The following is a 20,507-nucleotide window of genomic DNA, read 5'->3' on the forward strand; positions in this document are numbered from 1 at the left end:
TACAAACTTATATGCCTGGGGATTGTGTAAAAATTTATTGGGCAAAAATGAGCTGTGAATGGAAAAAAATTAAGAAGCCCTGATATAGAAAACATAGTAGAACTGAGCACAAAGAAACCATTTAATTAAATATTGAAATACAACCAGTATTTTAGAAGAAGTGCCACTGTATTCCTAATTACTTTGCTAGTGCATGTCCCTTTTTTGGATGAATTTTTCAGAAAAAAAGAATTCATGTCATCATCTAAGATAGTTTCCTGAAAGTCAACATTATAGAAGTTTTTCTTCTTCTTTATTTTCAAGAGAAATTTTAAGTTTTATAGATGGAACAATTACTTTCTACATCCCATCCCATCTTTTGGAAGAAGCAGACCATACTACTTTCAAATATTAATCCACTTAGGATGGCCAACAATGAAAGCTTGCGACTGATGTTTAAAGTCACTGCAAAAGAAATGAAAATCACTCATTGTTTACAAAGTTAATAAACTGGTGACATTTAAATTTTGTACAAGTTTTTACTGAGACTACAGAGAATTCTGTGTAGGCTTAAAGGTTATTATTATTTTTAATGTATTTGTTCTATGGAACCATTGCACTGGACCATATTTACCAATGCTGCTATCTTCTCCCGTACATACCTTTGCATCTGTATACTTTTCTTCTGTCAACAGTATCACAAGATTGAGGGAGCCCCAAAATTTGCTTAGAGTGACAATACAGTCTCCTCATCCTCCCAAGATAAAAACCAAACTTTAGGAAACCCAAAATAAAAGGGGGAAGCCAATGAGAAGATATTAATATTAGAAATTATATAAAGGTGAAAGGCAACAAAAATAGTACTAAAGGCAGCAGAAAGGCTGAGAAAGGTTATCCTATGGATAAAGAGATACCAAATTAAAGTCAGCACTCCCTAAAAGAGTAACTTTTGATTTCTCCTACTTGATTTCGGTTTGTATGAAAAAAAAAAATTCAAGAAATGCAAAGGGGTAACTTCCACAAGTAAGTCACTTAATGTCTCTAAATCAGTGGTCCTCAAACTTTTTAAATAGGGGGCCAGTTCACTGTCCCTCAGACTGTTGGAGGACCAGACTATAGTAAAAACAAAAACTCACACTATGTCTCTGCCCTTCAGCCCATTTGCCATAACCCAGCGGGCCGCATAAATATCCTCAGCAGGCCGCAGTTTGAGAACCCCTGCTCTAAATCTTTTGTTTCTTTATGATTAATATAGGGATAATACCATTTACTTTGCCTAGCTAATAATATCATTGTATTGTTCACACAGAAATATAAAAGTACTTTGAAAAGTGCTTTTACAAGCACTATACAATGTATTATTCTATTCATTATGATCTTAAAGTTATGTGCCCTAGATATATGGGATTAACTTATTTCTATGCCAAATGGACAAACAGAAATTAAAATATGAATCTACCTCTGATTGCCTGAGAATTTGATGTAAGGACAAATACTTTTATAAGTTTGAGGCATAGAGGAGTGTAGTCATGTTCCCAAATGACGGCTGGAATCAGCAGGAGTTTCCCATAGCTGGACAACAGTAGGGCTTTCAGAAGCAAAATGAAGTTGGACTTTCTTCTCAGTGTTGTGGGTTGGATTAGCCATAAACCAGAAAAAATCCCAATAAAGAAAGTCATTTGTTCTATAGAAGAAATGAAAATGGAAAATATGAATCATTACATCAAAACCAAACTCTACCTAAAAACAAATAAACCCTAATTTCAAAAACCAATCAGTAGATTTTGTGAAAAATGTTTTACTGGGATTTATGTTTTTCTGGACCTGTGGCTTTTGTTAGTCAAACTGTGGTAATGTGATTTCTGAAACACAATTTAATTCAACTTGATTTATGTGTTTACCTGAGACAATTCAACTAGAGATAGATTGAGTACTCAATTTTTTCCTCTTAGATTTTCAGTTCCTATTTCTTCAGTATCTAGAGATAATCTATAAAATCTCCAAAAGTGTGATTTCTGAGATGTATCTTAAAAAGGAATAAAGAATGAATAGAATAGAGAACAAGAGGATTGAATTCAAGATTAGAGGATTTATCCAAAGATAGCAAATATAAGGAATTTGATTATATATATACTGATGATTTTTCCCATTTAATATACTTATCTTTTTATTATGAAATCCTTGGCTTAAACAATTCCAATGAAAGAAACTAGATAACTATCTGTAAAGAATGCTATCTAAAGGTATTTTACTTTCCCTTTTAACTAGAGTCCCTTTTAATATGACTTAAGGTTTAGAAACGGGTCTTAACACATATTATAAGACATGGCTGATGTGGGAAATGTTTTACTAGACTCTGTAGCTATGCACTGAATATATCATTTCTCAACAGGAATGGAGAGCCAGAGGGAAGAACAGAATTAATTTTCAAATGATTGTTAAATGAAAAATTATTAAACATTTTTTAAAAAGATAAAGTTTGCTTTAGATTTGTTTCTCAATAATGTAAAATTTGAGCCTCCAATATCCTTATTTATAAAGTATGAAAAATAAGGCTGCCTCAGTGTCCCCATCTATAAAAAGAAAAGATTGGACTACAAAAATCCTAGGATTCCTTCCATCTATGAAATTTTATGAATCTATGATCCTTTACAAGAAAGATAAGCCATAATATGAATATCCTACTTGGAATTCCTTGGAAATAAGCCATAAAAACATAGCTAATGTGGTATTATTGAATTGAAAAGCTTTTCCCACTTATTTAACAAAAGCCAAGATCTTTAACAATTTTCTATAGAAAATTTGTGCATTGATGCTTTAGCTATATTGATTAGATCATTTTAAGTTTTCCAGTGACAAGTACAAAGGGTGTTAAAGGAAGAATATAGTTTCTGAAACTTATAATAGGCTCTCTTGTTATTTAAAAAAGTTGAGAGAAATCCTTTGATAGCTTTCCTTTGGAATAAAAACATAGATCAGTATCTGTGTCATTATTAATCAACACTTACAGTGTATTTATTGTAGGTTTGGTATTGTAGTTTTTCTTGAATTGAGGCACTTTATTTCTAAATTCAATTAATGAACCTGATTGCTATACAATGTTAAGTCCTATGGGGGATATAGAAGCTTACAACCTAATAGTGAAGATGTCACATACATTAAAAAATTCAACAAGTAGAAAATAATACAATATTTCTACTTAACTCCCACTGTGAGTAAATACAGAATAAATGCTCTTACAGGGGTTTAAAGGTTTCCTTTTCCAGAGTTAGTGTAGCTTACCCTGCTTAGCTTTTGATACTTGAGGAAAAAAATACTAGAAGCTAGGATGTTTGTTGCTAGAAAGTCTATCATCAGTTATTTTACAATAATAGTAGTTATCCCCAAGTAAAGCATAAGACAATTATTAGTACTGACATCAGCAGTTGATAAGCAATTTTAAGTCTCACCTGTAAAATGAAACTAATGATAGCATCTGCCTCACAGGACTGTAAGAATATAATGAGAAAAAATATATAAAATATTGGGCAAACCTTGTAACACTATTTAAATGTCAGCTTTTATCATTATTAACATCATCAGCCAGCCTCAATAAACAAGGGATCTGGATAATCCTGATTTGTTAACATTTGTTTAGATCTCAATTTTGATGAAAAACAAACAGATTTCCTTTCAAATCCCCAAAGCATTTATAAGAAACTGAAAAAGATTTATGTTATCTCTAGTTATAAATACATTTATTGTTCAGTCATGTTCAACTCTTTGTAATCCCATTGGGATTTTCTTGGCAGAGAGACTAGAGCAGTTTGCCATTTCCTTCTCCAGCTCATTTTACAGATGAGGAACTGAGGCAAATAGGGTTAAGTGACTTGTCCAGGTTCACCCAGCTACTAAGTGTCTGTGGCCAAATTAACTATGTTTGTGATTCTGGGAAAGTTATTTAACTACCACAAGTTTGTTCTCTCATCTGCAAAACAGGGATACTATCATACATAAAACTTACCCTTACAGGGCTCAAATGAGATAATGGGAAATGTTTGCACATATTAGAGTGAGTGCTACATATATGACATTTGTTAAGACAATAGCATTCAGAGAGAAGGATGTCTGGGAAGAATCTTCCCACTGACCAAATTGAATATTTGAATGTAATAAGTCCTACACCTGGTAGGACACATGTGATAAGCATATATTTGCATATATTGCAAATCTATTTAGTTTATCCAATTTCTTCAAATTAGATAACTGGTTACCCAATTAATGACATATTGACTTAATGAGGTATATTATTACAATGACATATATGATACTACAAAAATTTTTTAAAAATCTATTTGATTTATTGAAGAATGATTTATCCCCCATTTCATATGAAAAAAGCAAAAAATAACAACAAAAAAGTTGAAGTGATTTAATCAAAACCATAGAGCACAGTGGCCGATTGTAGAACTTAATCTCCACCTCTTCATTCCAGTTCATCTGACCACTTCATTCTGAATGCAGCAGCCCATTGCCCATCTTAGTGCCTTTGTAGTAGTCATTTGTCAGGCCTAGAATACAGCTCCTTTTCATCTTTGCTCCTTAAAATCTTTAGCTTTCTTTAAGGGTCAGCAAAGGTGTCATATCCCATGAAAGTCCCCTAGGTATTAGCATTGTCTCCCTCCTTAAATTCCCTTTTTACTTTTTTGTGTGCACACTATATCCTCCACTAGACTGTAAACTCCTTGAGGGCAGAAATAGAACTGTTTTTGACTCTTAATTTCTAGCAGAGTGAACAAAGTAGATACTTTTTGTTAAATTTAACTGATCAAGCCTCTCTGAGATTTTAATGAAGATTAATACTTCCACAGGAATAGAAAGAGTGACTTCTTACCTAAAGAAGCTATTGTAAACATTCTATAGAAATCCCATTCTTTGGCATATCTTATTAAGTCATCAGGTTCAGTGTGCTGGCTTGAATCTTGTAGCTGCAACCACCTCAGATATGCTTCACAAAGCAAACAAAATATGCAGAGCTTCCCATGGATCTGATAACCAAAAACACTCTGGCACTTAAGTCAGGTAAAGAAATAGCCCAAATATACTTAACACAAAAGAGTGACATATAATGGTGAAAAGAGAAGCAAGAAAACAAAGGCAACAGTTTTTATTATCAAAACGACAGAAACATTACAAATCAATGGAAAATTCTAAAGTTTAAAGCTGCTGTAGAAATAGAAAATATTAGGAAATTCAAGTTAATTTTTTGATATGTTCCTTACATGTGCCTATCTATAAATTAAAATTTTTTCTGACCTTTAGGATTTTTAAAGTTGGAAGGGATCAGGCTTAAATTTGCAAAGGAGATAGGGTCAGACAGCCTACAAAGCAAGGACTTTCCCTTTTGTTATTTTAAACTAAGATTTCCTAATGTTGAGCAAACAACTCTTATCATCTTACTATTTATACAGTATTTACTTATCTAAAATGTTAAACAGATTTAAATTCAATAAATTAAATGGAATTCTGAAATCCTACTTCCTTCATGATGACTTCCAAGATTAAATGGCAGAAGGGTGCTTTACTATATTCATAGTCACTCAAAAGTCACTAGGTATAGAATAGCAACTTGTAAATAGTGTAAATATTGCTTTTAATTTATCAGTCTCCTAGACATTTAAAAGTTTTCAAATGAAGCAAAAATGAGAAAAATGCACAACTTACATTTATCTCAGTATTGAAAAGAATATGCCTGTAGGCTTGCGCTTTGCATAAAATGGCATTGATCAAGATGATAACAGGATCATACTCGATGTACTTGTCCACAGGCTTCTGGCAAGATTTCTGAAATATTTCAATAGAAGATTATGTCAGAACAAGTAAACCCACATCATGAAATCTTATAAATTTAAAAATGCCTGCACTATTCTGGTGTTGAAAAATCAGGTTACATTGACATTTTCATACATTTTGATTAAATACATATATGGTGACAAAGTTTGTCCTACATTATAATCTTTAGGCCAGAACTATTAATATTTTAACCTCAAATTCAGAGTTATATGTAAAATTGTATTATTTAAAGGGTGACATTGGGCATAGTTTCATTTTTCTTCTTTAAAAAAAAAATAATAGTTTTAGTTTATTTTTTCCTTTTTTTTTTTTTTGCTGAGGCAATTGGGGTTTAGTGACTTGCCCAGAATCAAACAACTAGGAAGTATTAAGTGTCTGAGGCCACATTTGAACTCAGGTCCTCCTGACTTCAGGCATGGTGTTCTATCCACTTTGCCATCTAGCTGCCCCAACAGTTTTATTTTCCAAAACATAAACATAGATAATTTTCAGCTCACCCTAGTAAAACCTTGTGTTCCAAATTCTTTTCCCTCCCTTTCCCCAATCCCCTCCCCTAGACTGCAAGTAATCCAGTACATGTTAAACATGTGCAATTCTTTTATATATATTTCCACAATTATCATGCTGCACAAGAAAATCATATCAAAAAGAAAAGAAAAAAAGAGAAAGAAAACAAAATGCAAGCAAACAACAACACAAAAATGAAAATACTATGTTGTGATCCACACTCAGTCCCCATAGTCCTCTCTTTGTGTACAGATGGTTCTCTTCATCACAAGACCTTTGGAACTATCTTGAATCACCTCACTATTGAAAAGAGCCACATCCATCAGAATGGATCATTATATAATCTTGCTATTTATTGCTGTGTACAAATATTCTCACTTTACTTAGCATCAGTTGATGCAAGTTTCTCCAGGCCTCTCTGAAATCATCCTGCTGATCATTTCTTATAAAAGAATAATATTTCATAACATTCATACCAGTGATTCCCCAAATGATGGGCATCATTTTCAATTCAGTTTCCAGTTCTTTGCCACTAAAAAAAGGGCTGACAAAACATTTTTGCACATGTGGGTCCTTTTCCCTTTTTTATGATCTCTTCGGGATATGAAGCCAGTAGAGACACTGCTGGATCAAAGGGTATGTATGCAAAGTTTGATATTCCTTTGGGCATAGTTACACATTACAGTTATCTTAAGTAGGACTATAATTCAAATCTTTCTGACTCCAAGTCAGTCACTTGGTTCACTCTGCCACAAAATTCGATGTAGTTAACTATACTTATAGATTACTGGAGGAACTAAATAATACCAATTTAAAAATTCTTGCTATAAATGAAACCAGAAGACAAAAGGAAATTAGATGTAGCTAAATGGGGTGATGGCTCATGAGTCCTTTCCAGAGAGCCAAATATGTGGAATTGATTTTTATCATGATTCTGTAATGTTTGGGCTAGCTTTCTGGAGGTCCTTAGGATGGGCCTTGTAAGTATCCTTGTTTCAAATATACTTCTCCAAAGTTTCAGCCTTCTATAATTCCAAACACAACAAAAAACTTCCTTTCCAAGATCCTTGGGATACCTGCAAACTGCATATTACAGTGTTCATATCAGTTTTTGCAAAAAAAGACCACCAGTGAAGCCAAATGCTGTAGAGGATGAGGAAGTAAAGAAATCCTACCCAAAATACCTATCTCTATTATTGAGTGTATACTGTAATACTCAGTGGCTTCAATGCTTGAGGGAAGATGGCAAAAAATGTTTTGGAAAACATGGTTCAAGAGAAATAAATGAAGAAAGGCTAAAGGTTCACAGAATATATAAGTTTCAATATACCAAGAGTATGTACTTTCTTTCAGGAAAGAGTTGGTAGGTATTAAATGTGAACACCAAGAAATATCACAAAACCTAAAATGTATTATTTTTCAACAAACATACAGACTGGTTAATTATATAGGAATTAATACCTATGTATGATTAAGCCCACTGATTTGACAGCGGAAAGAACAACATTAGTATCAAATCAGTCCAAAATTGTACATGAAGAGAAAGGGCAGTATTTCCTTTGGGAAATTTTGTAATACTCAACCTCAAATTTCTTCTTGAAACAAGTAGCAAACTTTATATACTGATATTCTTTTGGTGATACTATATGGTTACAAGTTAAATAATATTTGTTTCTGAAGTACTAAAACTGCAGGTCACCCAAAAGGTCAATAGAAAATGTGAAAATTTCAACATATTATCAATGAAGTATTTCACAAGACAAGTACTGTAAGATGGTAAACAGTGGGTCATTTTATGAGAATGACAGCTAGCAAAGGATTATTTTGTAGCAAATAAAGGGAACATATACTTATTGTTTTCATCAACAAAGTGTTTCCTGAAGCCCAGTAGGAATTAACCTTAAAAAGGCTGTTACCTGATTTAAGGATTTTTGAACCCCAATTCTGTATTAAAGAGATTTACATACTCACAGCTGGATGGGTAAAGAAGTCCTTGGTATAATTTGAACAGCCATAGGCTAGTCAGAATAGAGGGAGAGAAAGCAAAAGCCTTGCTCTCTCTTTCTCTTTAGCAATATGGAATTTTGGAAAGATGTCTATGAGTGTGGGGCCAGGGTGGGGATTTTTGGCTGCTCTAAGAGGATTTGAGGAATTATGTGTAATAGAAGAGAGAACCTGGCTTTTTCAGAGCAGACTCCAGGCTTTCAGAGCTAACTTAGTGGCTTCTGGGGACTCCCATAAAAGAGAAACAAAATTTGGAACAGGAGTTTTAGAAAGAATCCTAATATATTGACATAACCAACTTCACTGGAAAATTTATATTTTTGTTCATTTCAACATAATGAAATTACACATGCAATGAATAATTTCATATATAGTTAAAGCAATAATTTGGAAATCTCATGAGAATGTTATTGAAGCTTTGAAAAAATTATTTATAGGTGAAAAGGTAATCAATTTGCAAAAAGATTAGAAACATAAGTTATTTAATGCATTTTAATTAAAATAATAGAGCTACAGGGTAAAATTAGCTGAAGCATATCTGACCCCCTAAATAAGGAGGATAGAGAGAAAGGATAAAATAAGGTCCCTACCCTCAAGGAACTCACATTTCAATAGGCAAAAATTTTATATACTTGATACATACAGTGTAAATGGAAAATAATCTCAGGGAAGACATCAGGGGAGTGGAGCTTGAAAGGAAGGAAACAGTCCTGTGATAGCCTAAAAAGTAGTATTTGAATTGACTCTTCCAAGAAAATTGGGAAAGTTAAGAGGCAGAGAAAAAAATGTAGAGCATTTCAGGCAGGCTGTCAGTCAGCAGAACAGCATGACATAGCATAGCATAGCATGGCATGGCATGTCTGAAATGCAGTGAAAAGGCCAGTGCCAGGGGATTGAAGCATATGTGAAGGAGAGTAAAGAATAAAAAGAATGGAAAAGTAGGAAGAGCCAAGGTGATGAAAAGCTTTAAAACCCAAATAGAATTTTATATTTTGACCTGGAGGTAATAGAGAGCCACTAAAATTTACTGATCAAAGAAATCACTTTGACAGCTGAATGGAAGGAAGGTTATTGTAGTGAAACACTTGAGGCAAGGAAATAAACCCCCAAAAAACATTGTATTATTAGCCTAGGACAGAAATGATATCCCCTGGGTGGGGTGGTGACTGTGTGAGTGGAGAGAAGGGGACATGAAGGTAGAAATGACAAGAATTGGCAATGGATCAGATTTGTAGAATGAGAGCCAACTGGAGTTGAAAATTGACTAAGTCAGGATATATAAATATGGGAATCAATAATCATTGAGATGATTATTGAATCCATGGGAGCTGATGATATGACTAAGTAAAATAATAATAATCAGTAGTATATAGTACTTTAAGTTTTACAAAGTGCTATATATATATATATTATTTCATTTAATTATTTGAAACCAGTTCTCAAAATTTTAGTCACAGGAATCCTTTACACTTTTTTTTTTTTAATATATCTTTTTTCCCCTTCCAGATACATGCAAAGATAACATTCACCTTTGCAAAACCTTGCATTCCAAATTTTTCTTCCCCTTTCTACCCTCCCTTCCCTCTTCCCCAGATGGTTAGAAATCCAATATAGGCTAAACATTACACTCTTAAAAATTATTGTAAATTCTTCCACAAATTGTGTTGTGTTCATATATATATATACACAAATACATCACATCCTATTATAAATTTGAATGTCAATATTATGATGAAAATATTTTGACTTCATAGATCCTCTGAAAGATTTTAGGGACTTTGAAGGGTCCTTGGACCATTCTCTGAGTACTTCCTGGAGGGAAGACCCAAGAAAATCCTTGTGAAATATCCCAGCATAATGGATGTGGTCTGGATCAAAGTTCAGAGAAATATAAGGGGAGTGTCACAAAAACCAGAGGAGAGAACATGCAGAAAATAAGGGTGATTGATAATGTCAAATGATGTAGAGAAAAACAAGAAGAATGAAAAATTAAAAGGTTATTAGGAATTTTGAAGAGAGCAGCTTCTGTTGAATAAGGATGGGAGCCTGATAACCTAGAGTTTATAAGTGAAAGAGGAGAGGGAAGTGAAAGACTAATTACTGATGGCTTTCACAAAGAATTTAGTTAATCAAGAGAAGAGATATATGACAATAGAAAGTGAAAAATCTCCAAAACGCTTTAACTTTTGCTACATTGTGTACATTAATATGCTAAGATGAGTTCATCATATGCTTCTTCACCTCATGAGGGAAATAACTTTATACAAAAATTAGATCTAAAATATATCGTGACAGGATCCACTACATTACAAATTGCTAAAAAGTGTGCTCTCTGCAGAGCTCAAAATTAACTTTAGAAAACACTGTTTTGGAAGAATTTAAAAAGATTTTTGATGTTACAAATAATGCCAAAGATCTATTAAGCACAGATTCTAATGTTGTTAACAATTAATTGCAAGTAACAAATGAAATGCATTAAGATTTTTCCCCTACAAAGTCTGTTCTGTCTGAGCTCATTTTTCAAATAAGATATTTAATTAAACCAGTTGAACTCATTCAGTAAGCAACAGAGTATATCTGTGGTATTTATTCCCCTGTCTGAAATTAACCAACAAGCATTTATTAAATGCCCATTATGTGTTAAGCACTATGCTAGGAATCAAGGTTATATAAAATGCAATAATCCCTATTCTAAAACAGTGGTCCTCAAACTTCTTAAATAGGGGGCCAGTTCACTGTCCCTCGGACAGTGGGAGGGCCGGACTATAGTAAACACAAAAACTCACACTCTCCCGCCCCTCGGTCCATTTGCCACATCCGGGTGGGCGGCATAAACGTCCTCAGCGAGCTGCAGTTTTAGAATCCCTGCTCTAAAAGATAGTTAAAAGCCCATTTATGTGGATTTTAAGAGGATACTTTGACCTCAAATGTCTCTCTTAAATGCAAAAAGAGATTGTCTGAAGGATCAACGGTAAGTCCGAATGTGAACTCCATTCAAATATCTTAACATTCAATTATGCACTTATGATAAATTAACTTGTATGTAACGTGGTATACTGGATACAGGGGATAGCTAAGGAGTCAGAACTACAGAAGTTCATTCAAACTGCCCCACTTGTATGATTTGTCACAATCCCTCATTTAGATTGTAAATTCCTCGAGAACAGGAGAGCTTCTTTTTGCATCTTCATCTATTAGAGTAGAGCTTAGCACAAAATAGGCGCTTAATAAATTTTTATTGGTTAACTGAATAATTGACTAAAGGAGAAAAAAGGGAAGGCAAAGTATTTATTTCTCTGGGGTAGGGATAATCCCATCAAAGCCCAGGAAAAAACCCGACGATTTGGGTACCTATTGTACAGATAAGCGAATCGAGGTACATGAAAGATGCAGGAAGCTGCACAGGGGCTACTAAGTGTCAAAAGTAAGACTCAATGAGTGTCTTCCTGGCACTTTGGAAACTTTGTAATGACGCCTCTCAAAAAAATAAAAATTTAGAAAGGGCAAAAAATAAATCAGAATGAAAAACGTAGTTACTCAACACGGTTCTGCACAGCTCCTTACGCCAGGGATGGTGGTGAAGAGGTCTGCGTAGCACGTCCTACCACCCACCAAATAAGAACACATAAAGGGCGCCCCTCTTGCCATATTTTTTATCTGGACCCACAGGGTTCCCCTTTATTTCAGATACACCGACCCAGTTCAATGCCTTTGCTCTCACGGCGTGCTTCGCGGCCCTCCCCCAGCCCCGCCGGCCTGCCCAGTCCCCACCTCCAGCGCCCGTAAAGCCGGGCACTCACGCAGATGGTTATCTTCAGCACCCCATGATTATAGTCCCTGTATAGTTCCGTCGCCTCCTGGTTACACTCGATGCACCTGTAGCTGCTTGATGCCGAGGAGGCATAGTTCGTTGATGTTTTTTCCACGCATCCCTTCCCGAACCGTAGCCCGCTCCGCCCGCCGGTCCCCATCTCCACCGCCCGCGACACCGCCTCCTTCACCGAAGCTCAAGTTAGCTCCTGACTTCCTGGTTTGGGGATGAGGGGGCGGGAGAATTTGTAGAGAGCTCACGGCTACGTAGCGCAATACCTCCCGGGAGTAGTAGTTCTTTCTCTCTGCTCCCAGCATAGTATAGTCCAGTATAGGTTGAGCTGTGGACTACAATTCCCAGGAATCAACGCCCGTTTCCCTTTTCCTTAGTCCCGCCCATTCACGCCTCCCACCTGCCCGGGCAGCGAGCTAAAGGCGGGGAAGCTCGAGTGTCTAGGAGAGGAGCCGGTCGCACATGCGCCTTGAAGGAAGATGGCACCTGCCGGCTGCTGTTGCTGCGGCTGGGGCGGCGCTGTGTCCGCAGCCGGCGCTGCCGGGCGCCTCCTGGCGCTGCTGCTCCTGGGGGCCCTGTCCGCCGAACTGCACCCAGGAGCCCTGGGCACCGAATACTACTCGCCACTGTCCCTGCTGAAGCAGGAGCTGCAGCACCGGCAGCAGGCGGCGCCCGGGGCTGGCGGAGGCGGAGGCTGCGATCCGCATTCTGGGGACTGGGGGGAACAGCCTTCAGCGGAGTGCAGCGGTGAGTAGGCAGCCACTAGCCGCGCTTGGGAGTCCAGCCCGAGTCCGAGGCGCGGTGCCCGGCCCGCGCGAGAGCTGGGGCAGCTGGCGAGGGCCGGTTGTGGGGCGGGAAGGACAGGGTAGGACCGAGGGTCCCGGGGGAGTCACGCGGGCCAGCGTCCCCCCTCCCTCCTCCCCAGGACCGCGGATCCCGGAGGCGCCCGAATCTCCGCCGTTTTTTCCCCGGTCGCATTGCCTCGGGTCCCCCGTGGGGAAACGCGCCCAGTGCAGCTTTCCCGCCTCTGCCGCCCTCCCCGGGACTTGCTCTAGCTTTTCTCTGCAGCAGCTCCCGATCCTTCGCTTGGGCGGGAGGGAGAGCACACGAAAAAAGCGAGGGAAACATTCTCAAATTAAAGGCTTCCCCCCTCGACCTTTTCCGAGCTCGGCCAGCCGGGGTGCAGTGCAGTGCAGTGCGGCGGGGCGGGCCCGGGTGGGGTGCATCCTGGAGGGCGTCCTGGGGCTGTGGAGAGGTGAATGACACCTGCCCCGCTCACGCTCTAGGTTGAGCTGCACTGTATGCGAAGCCCTCGAGACGCTCATCTTTCGTTGCTCCATTGTGCTCCTAGAAGGACACCAGTTATGTCCTTTAACAGCCAGAAACCAAAAAAGGGGAAAGCACCCTTTTAAAAGCTGTGGAAAGGAGACTTCCCGGCCCCCGCCTTCATTCTGTGTGTTAAGCACAATCTCTGAAGGGAAGGGAGTAGGGGAGAGGAGCAGGAAAAAAAAAAAACAAAACACAACTTTTTTTTTCTTCTTTAGTTTTACTTATTAAGACTGATTTGTGATCTTGAAGCTTCAGAAAGGGTATAAAAAAAAAAAAAAAAGAAAAAGAAAAAAGAAAGAGCTTAGCAGGCTTTGGATTGTGTGTATCAGAAGTTTGTGTGTATATTGGAGATGGGCCAACTCATTCATTAAGCCTGAACGTTACTGGCCTCAGTTTAATATGTAAAGGGAGATGTTTCACAGACAAAGCAAATATTGCTTGTGGATCAGTGTTAATTTCCTGTGTGTTTGTGTGAAACTTTCTGATACTTAGTTGTTTCTTCTCAAAGGCGTTATTGGGGACGAAAGGGAAGGGATTTCCCCCACTCCAACTTTTCTCCCGTGTTTGTTTGAGCTAGTGAAGTGAATTTGCAAGGATTGAAATTAGCAGGGGTTTAGGTGCAGTATAATAATAATAATAACAATTATTATTATTATTATTGTTTGTATCAGTGGTGAGTAAAATTAGATTCCTAAGGGAGAGATCTGGCTCGGAGTCCCACAGCCTAATTTGCATGAGATAGCCAAAATCTGAGGGGTTGTGTCACTTCTTGATTCTGCTGATAGTCCTTTTTGGGGAGGAACCATATCTTGTGCAAGGAGCATGCTACAAAAGTAGTAGAACCACTTGCACTAGAAATTTAAAACTTCTTGGCTAAAAAAGGGAAAAGGACCTGTATGTGTAAAAAATGTTTGTAGCAGCCCTTTTTTTGTATTAAAAAATTAATTGTGGGCAAGAAACTGGAAACTGGCTGCCCATCAGTTGGAGAAAGGCTGAATAAGTTATGATATATGAATGTTAGGGAATATTATTTTTCTATAAAAAACGATCAGCAGAGAGGACTGGAGAGACTTAGATGAATTCATGGTAAGGGAAGTGAGTAGCACCAGAAGAACATTGTGCACAACAACATCAAGATTATGTGATGATCAATTCTAACAGATGTGGCTCTTTTCAACAGCGAGATGATTCAGGCTAGTTCCAATGGTCTTGTGATGAAGAGAGCCACCTGCACTCAGAAGTGGACTGTGGTGATTGAGTGTGGATCACAACATAGTTTTTTCACCTTTTAAATTTTTTTTTTTTTTTTTTTAAGACTTCTTGGCTAGGGAGTATCTAGGTGGTGGGGAAGTTAAAAACACACACACACACACACACACACACACACACACACACACGAAAACTCCACAGCATTCTTTAAGTTTGAGGCCAATAAAACTGGTGACCTGCACAACACTTAAACTAAATTTTGATACATTTTTTCCTACTAAAGTCCTATTCTGTTGCTTCATGTTGGCATGGAAATGACCCTGTATTTTTGAAGGTAGTTAGTGGGATTCAAGTTCTGTCTGGCCCCTTTTGGGTGACGGCTGTGGACAATTTTTCAGGTTTTTTTGTCTAAATTCATTGCTATAGAGTACAAGAGGGTTAGCCTCCTGGTTATATGGGGGGTGCCTCAGCAGTCTTGGGGGTCTATATAAATAGGGGATTACTCACACTGGTTAAATCATGAGTTCCTAAAATATTAACATCTGTGAAATGTTCAAATATGTTAAGTGATAGAAAAAGGAACACAATTAAAAATTTTCTTGTTCTATACAATTACTCTTTGAGAATCTATTCTGGTGTCAAAAAAAAATCCTCAAACTCAGAAATTGTTTGACTGGGTTCTTTGATAATCTCTCACTTTTCTATACATCTTTATCTCCTTCCCATTTTCATTTTAGGTTAAGAGAACACTAGTATCTTCATATAACCCATCTTCTGTTTAAAAAAAAAAAAATCCCTGCCCTTTACATGTCTTCTACTCAACTTTTTGTCTTCTTGGCCCCACCTCAAAAATATGATATTCCTAACTATCTTCCTTAGTACCAATTGCATTTTCTCTCATGTTCCCCAATACATACAAGCCAGGAAGAGGAATAACCATATTCCTTATTTCTCACTCCCACTTCAAAACCCTCCTTTCTGTTTGGATCACTGGATAATTTTTTTTCCCCTTAAAGTTCATGGTCTCTACCTTTGCTATTATTTGCCATTTTCAAGGTCATTCTTTCAAAAAGGTTTTAGAGTCTAGCTTATCATTCTAAATTTTATCTTCATATTTAGGGATGTAATGGTGATGATGATGATGATGTAATAATATCTAATATATAGTAATTTAAGGTTTACAAAACAGTTTCTATATTATTTCATTTGATCCTCAGAGGAACCTTTTATGCTAGGTATTATTGTCCCTATTTTATGGATGAGGAAACTGAGACTGAGTAAGGTTATTTGACTTGAGTGGGGTCACAAAACTAATAAGCTCTGAGACAAGATTGGAACTTCCTGACTGAACCAGCACTCTATTTTGCTGTGCCTGTGCCTCTCAAATACCCTAGCCTTCCAGCTCATCAGTCTCCTCACTTCCTATGATTTCTACTTTTACTCTGCCAGAAAAATAGTAAAAATAAATATCTTCAATCTCCTCATTAACTATAGTGATGGTTGGACCTCCCTTATTCAAATCTGAAATTCTTATTTGACCCTGTAAATTTAATTTTTTTTTTTGCTTTTTTGTTTTCTTCTGAACTTGACAAACACCAATAAATTAAAATATTTTCAAATAGGAAGAAGAATAGAAAAAGAGGATTGTATATTAGGCCATGGATCTCATTATGTACAGCTTTTGTTGTTGTTATTTTGTATCATTCAGTATATTAGTTCCAGAAATGTTTTGTTTGGAATTCCAAAAGTTCCTACCTTTCATCTTTCTTCCTCATTTCTTAATATATTCTTTCTCTTTCTACTATGTCAATTCATTATCCTCCGCTCTGGTTTGTTCTCCCTTCACAATTTTGACACTGTAATGAATCTGATCAAATTTTTACTCTCTTTAGCTCTTAAGTCCCTGGTGCCCATGTTATGTTGTTTCAGACATTTAGTGGCTGTGTGTCCCCAGATAGGTCTCCTGACACCTCTCTGGGCTTTTGTTTCTTTATCCATGAGGTTCCTTCTAGTTCTTAATGGATGATCCTGTAAACTTTATGTTAGATCTATCTAGATGTTCATAGGTAGTTCAAACTCATCCTATTTGAAAGAGAACTTACTGTTTTTTCCCCATTAACATACCCTTCCTCTTCACTTCCCTTTTTCTATCAAAAGCATATTTTCTGCTCAATCATATTTGACTTTTGCCTTTCTTTTCCCCTAATCCTAAATTTGCACACCCATGAGAAGATGGTAGATTCCAGGAGACAAATCTTGATTCTTCCTCCATATGACTTTGTTCAGTGTCTAGCATTTCTGTTAATAAAAGATTTTTTCATTCATAAATTCACTGTATCATTTACATCTGTTTTTTGTTTGTTTATTCAGAAAGCCACCACCTTAATTCAAGCCCTCATCACCTTTATCTGGACTATTGCAATAATGTAGCCAGAGCCCTTCTTGCCAGTCTTACATTTCTAACCTTCACATATGTAGTCTTCCAGCTTAATTTGCCTACTTGCTGTTTTTTGTAAATTACAAGGCATCTGACAAGTAACTGCTTTTATGAAAGCAAGCTTTCCCCTTGTCTTTTGTGTTCTCCGCCCTTAACAATACCTCTTGGAATCCCTACCTTCTATCAAGCCCTGTCTATGTGCCACCTCTTACATAAGACATTTTCTGATTCTCTCCTTGAAATTACTTGGTATCATTTTTGTATAAATTCTGTATCTACTTATTTATGTAATGGTGTATATTTCCCAATAGGATGTAAACTCCTTGTAGGCAAGAAGTGTTGCTTTTTTCTTTATTCCCAGTGCCTATTATAATGCTTTTTTGAATGCTTGTTGAATTGAATCAAATTCATTCAGATTGACTGACTGACTTTTTTTTTTTTTTCAGGGAGATCAAAGAGAGAGGAAATTAGAAAAGGCAACATAAAATAATTTGTGGCTGATTTCATTTTTTAAAAATTAATTTAATTTCCTGATTTTAGTCTTCTCCTAATTTCTTTGAATTTTTAGGATTTTAGAATAAAAAATTTAAAGCTAGAAGAAACTTCAGAAGCCTATGAATCCAACCTTGTCATTTTACAGATGAAGAATCGGAATCACAGAGATATTGAGTGACTTAAGTGCCCAGGGTCACATAGTTAAGAAAAATCTCCAACAAGATTTGAATCAGGTTTTACTTTCAGTCCAGTGACCTATCCTCCAGACTATCCTGCCTTTCTTGTACACGTAATTATTTTGACTGTTATGCAGTACTAAAAAGACATGAAAAATGTGGTAGTATCCTTAGGAAATAATATGATTGCTTGGATATTGAAAATTAATCTTTCTTTTTACTTCTCTTTTTGAATTTCTGTGTTTTCCTGGTGGTATCCATGATTTAAAAAACCTAGGTATACTGAGGTTATAAGCTCCAGCAGATAATTTTTGTGACATATTTTGAGATCTACAGATTTTAAAAATGAAAGAAAATTAGGTTGGAGTTAGGAAGTTTGAATTGTAGTTCCTACTATACTAATGGATTATGATGTGAAGCAAGTTATTTAAACGTCCTGATTCAGTTTTTTACTTGTAAAAGGAAGGAATGATAACAGCTAATGAATTGCTTTACAAAGATCTTTATATTTGATCTTTCTTTTCCCCCCCTCTTTTAAAAGAATTATTTTAAATATTCTTTTCTTTTTAAATTTTGGATTTCAGATTTTCTGCCTCTCTCCCACCTCTCCTTCACCCACTGAGAGGGCAAGCAAAAAAATGATATCAATTTTATTTGTGAAATCATGCAAAACATTTCCATATCTGGAAAAAAAAGGGAAAAAGCAAGAAAGTTTCAATTTGCATTCAGTTCATTAGTTCTCATTGTGGAAGTGGGTAGCATTTTTTCATCATGAATCCTTTGGAATTGTCTTGGTTCATTGTAATAATCAGAGTTGTCAAGTCTCAAACACAATTAATCATCATTACAGCATTGCTGTAATTGTGCACAACGATCAACCGATTCTTTTCACTTTTGCATCAGTTCATAAATATCCTCCCATGTTTTTTTTCCCCTGTAATCACCCCTCTCATTGTTTCTTCTAACATAGTAATATTCCATACTATCATATCCCATCTTTTGTTCATCTATACTCCAACTGATGAGCATCCCCTCAATTTATAGTTCTTTACCACTACAAAAAGCACTGTATTTTTGAACATATCTCTTTGGGATATAGACCTAATGGTAGTTTATGGAGTTAAAGGGTATATATACACCAAGTTTTATAGCCCTTTGAGCATAGTTCCATATTGTTCCTCAGAATGATTAGACTAGTTCATAATCCCACCAATAGTTTATCTGTGTACCTATTTCCCTCAACTCCTCCAGACTTTGTTATTTTTTGTAGAAATAAGGTGCTGTCCTAGAGCTGTTTTAATTTCCATTTCTATAATGAATAGTGTGATTTAGAATATTTTTATATGATGATGGTTTTTATTCCTTCTGAAAACTTTCTTTTCATATTCTTTGACTATAAATTTGACTCAATTCTATATTCAATATATACATTTAAGAAATGAGGCCTTCATTAGAGAAAGTTGCTGTAAAATTTTTTGATATTGCTGTGGTATCTTTTAATAAAATATTGTTAACCTAATTATCTCTTTAATTGAGTTTATTTTGTCCATTTAGTAGGTTTTTTTTGATCCTTTGGTTGTAGCTATTTTTAAGATGTCTTCTTCTGAGTTTGTGTCTTAGTAGTTATGCCATTGTAATGATTTTTTATGGTCAGGTTCTGTTTTAAATATCTCCTATTTCTTGACTTTGAACTTTATGTTAAAATTGGTCTCTGCTCACCTTTGGGTGAGGAGGTACTGTTGTAAACGTCAGAGTTTTTGTGTTGTGTTTTCAGAGCTTGTTTTGGGGGTCTGCAAGATTTTAGTACCTCCAAGGTGATATGAAGTGGAAAGAGGTGTGGTCACTGCTCTCATGTTCTTCACTCTAGTTTTTACCCAGGAAGGGCTCCTGCTCCCTTGCAACCCTAAGTACTAAAGTCTCCTTGGCCTTGGAGCTTAGACCAGGTCTCCTATTCTCATGCAGCCACAAGTGCTAATATCTTTCCTGCTTTGGCAGGGTCCCTGCTTCCCTGTGACTGATCACAATCTCTCCTCTCCATTCTAGAACTGTAGGCAATAGAGTTACCAATCCATTCCATTTGTACCCAATGCCAACAAAATAATCTCTTTCTGACTAGTTGTCTGCCTCCCTTACTATCTGGGTTGAGTATTTTGAAAGCAGCTGTTACTGCCATGTTGAAGGCTTGTTGCTGATAGTGCTGCTTTTATACTCTGGACAGGTCTCCTCCCTGACATTACAGATCAAACCTGCTGACCTCCTGAATTGTCTTAGGCTGCAAAATGTCTCATCCTGATGTTTTGTAGGCTTTGCTACTGCAAAATTTGATTTGAGGCATTATTTTAAAATTGTTTGGAGGGGAGTGTTCAGCTAGATTGTTGCCTGTTCACCACCATCTTGGCTCCATCCATACTTGATCTTCACAACCATATTGGAAGTAGGTACTGTTAAGATCCCCATCTTTTTGATGGAGAAACTTAGAGATGATGACCTTCTTTCCTGACTCCAGGTTAAGTACTCTAGCTACCTGGCTATCTTTATTGGTTATGTGCCTTAATCTTTTTGGGTTATGGGCTTCTTTGGTTGTCTGATAAAGGCTATAAAATCCTCAGAAAAATGTTTTTGAATGCTTACAAGAAAAATACATAGAATTACAAAGGATACCAATTATACTAAAATATGGTTGTTAAAATATATATATATAAAAGTACATGGACAT

General features: G+C 36.5%; 2 protein-coding genes across 5 annotated transcripts in view; one reads left to right on the plus strand and one right to left on the minus strand.

Moving 5' to 3' along the window:
- The window catches only part of ARV1 (ARV1 homolog, fatty acid homeostasis modulator), a 28,935-nt gene extending 16,347 nt beyond the window's left edge, over positions 1–12,588 (minus strand). The window contains exons 1-5 of one of the 3 annotated variants that reach the window (XM_074262357.1): positions 12,123–12,579; positions 5,683–5,802; positions 4,853–5,006; positions 1,439–1,663; positions 104–444 (exon numbers count right to left, since the gene is read on the minus strand). In XM_074262357.1, coding sequence (XP_074118458.1) covers positions 311–444; positions 1,439–1,663; positions 4,853–5,006; positions 5,683–5,802; positions 12,123–12,293 — 804 coding nt within the window. In that variant the 5' untranslated portion in view covers positions 12,294–12,579 and the 3' untranslated portion in view covers positions 104–310. Of the gene's footprint in view, positions 1–103; positions 445–1,438; positions 1,664–4,852; positions 5,007–5,682; positions 5,803–12,122 lie in introns of those variants that run through there. The other 2 variants (XM_074262358.1, XM_074262356.1) reach the window with 2 other exon arrangements.
- TTC13 (tetratricopeptide repeat domain 13) overlaps positions 12,560–20,507 on the plus strand; it is a 79,121-nt gene continuing 71,173 nt past the window's right edge. The window contains exon 1 of one of the 2 annotated variants that reach the window (XM_074262347.1): positions 12,560–12,892. In XM_074262347.1, the coding sequence (XP_074118448.1) occupies positions 12,625–12,892 (268 nt within the window). In that variant the 5' untranslated portion in view covers positions 12,560–12,624. The remainder of the gene's footprint in view (positions 12,893–20,507) is intronic. The other variant, XM_074262348.1, reaches the window with a different exon arrangement.

Source organism: Sminthopsis crassicaudata, chromosome 4 (genome assembly GCF_048593235.1).
Source record: "Sminthopsis crassicaudata isolate SCR6 chromosome 4, ASM4859323v1, whole genome shotgun sequence".
NCBI lineage: Eukaryota > Metazoa > Chordata > Mammalia > Dasyuromorphia > Dasyuridae > Sminthopsis > Sminthopsis crassicaudata.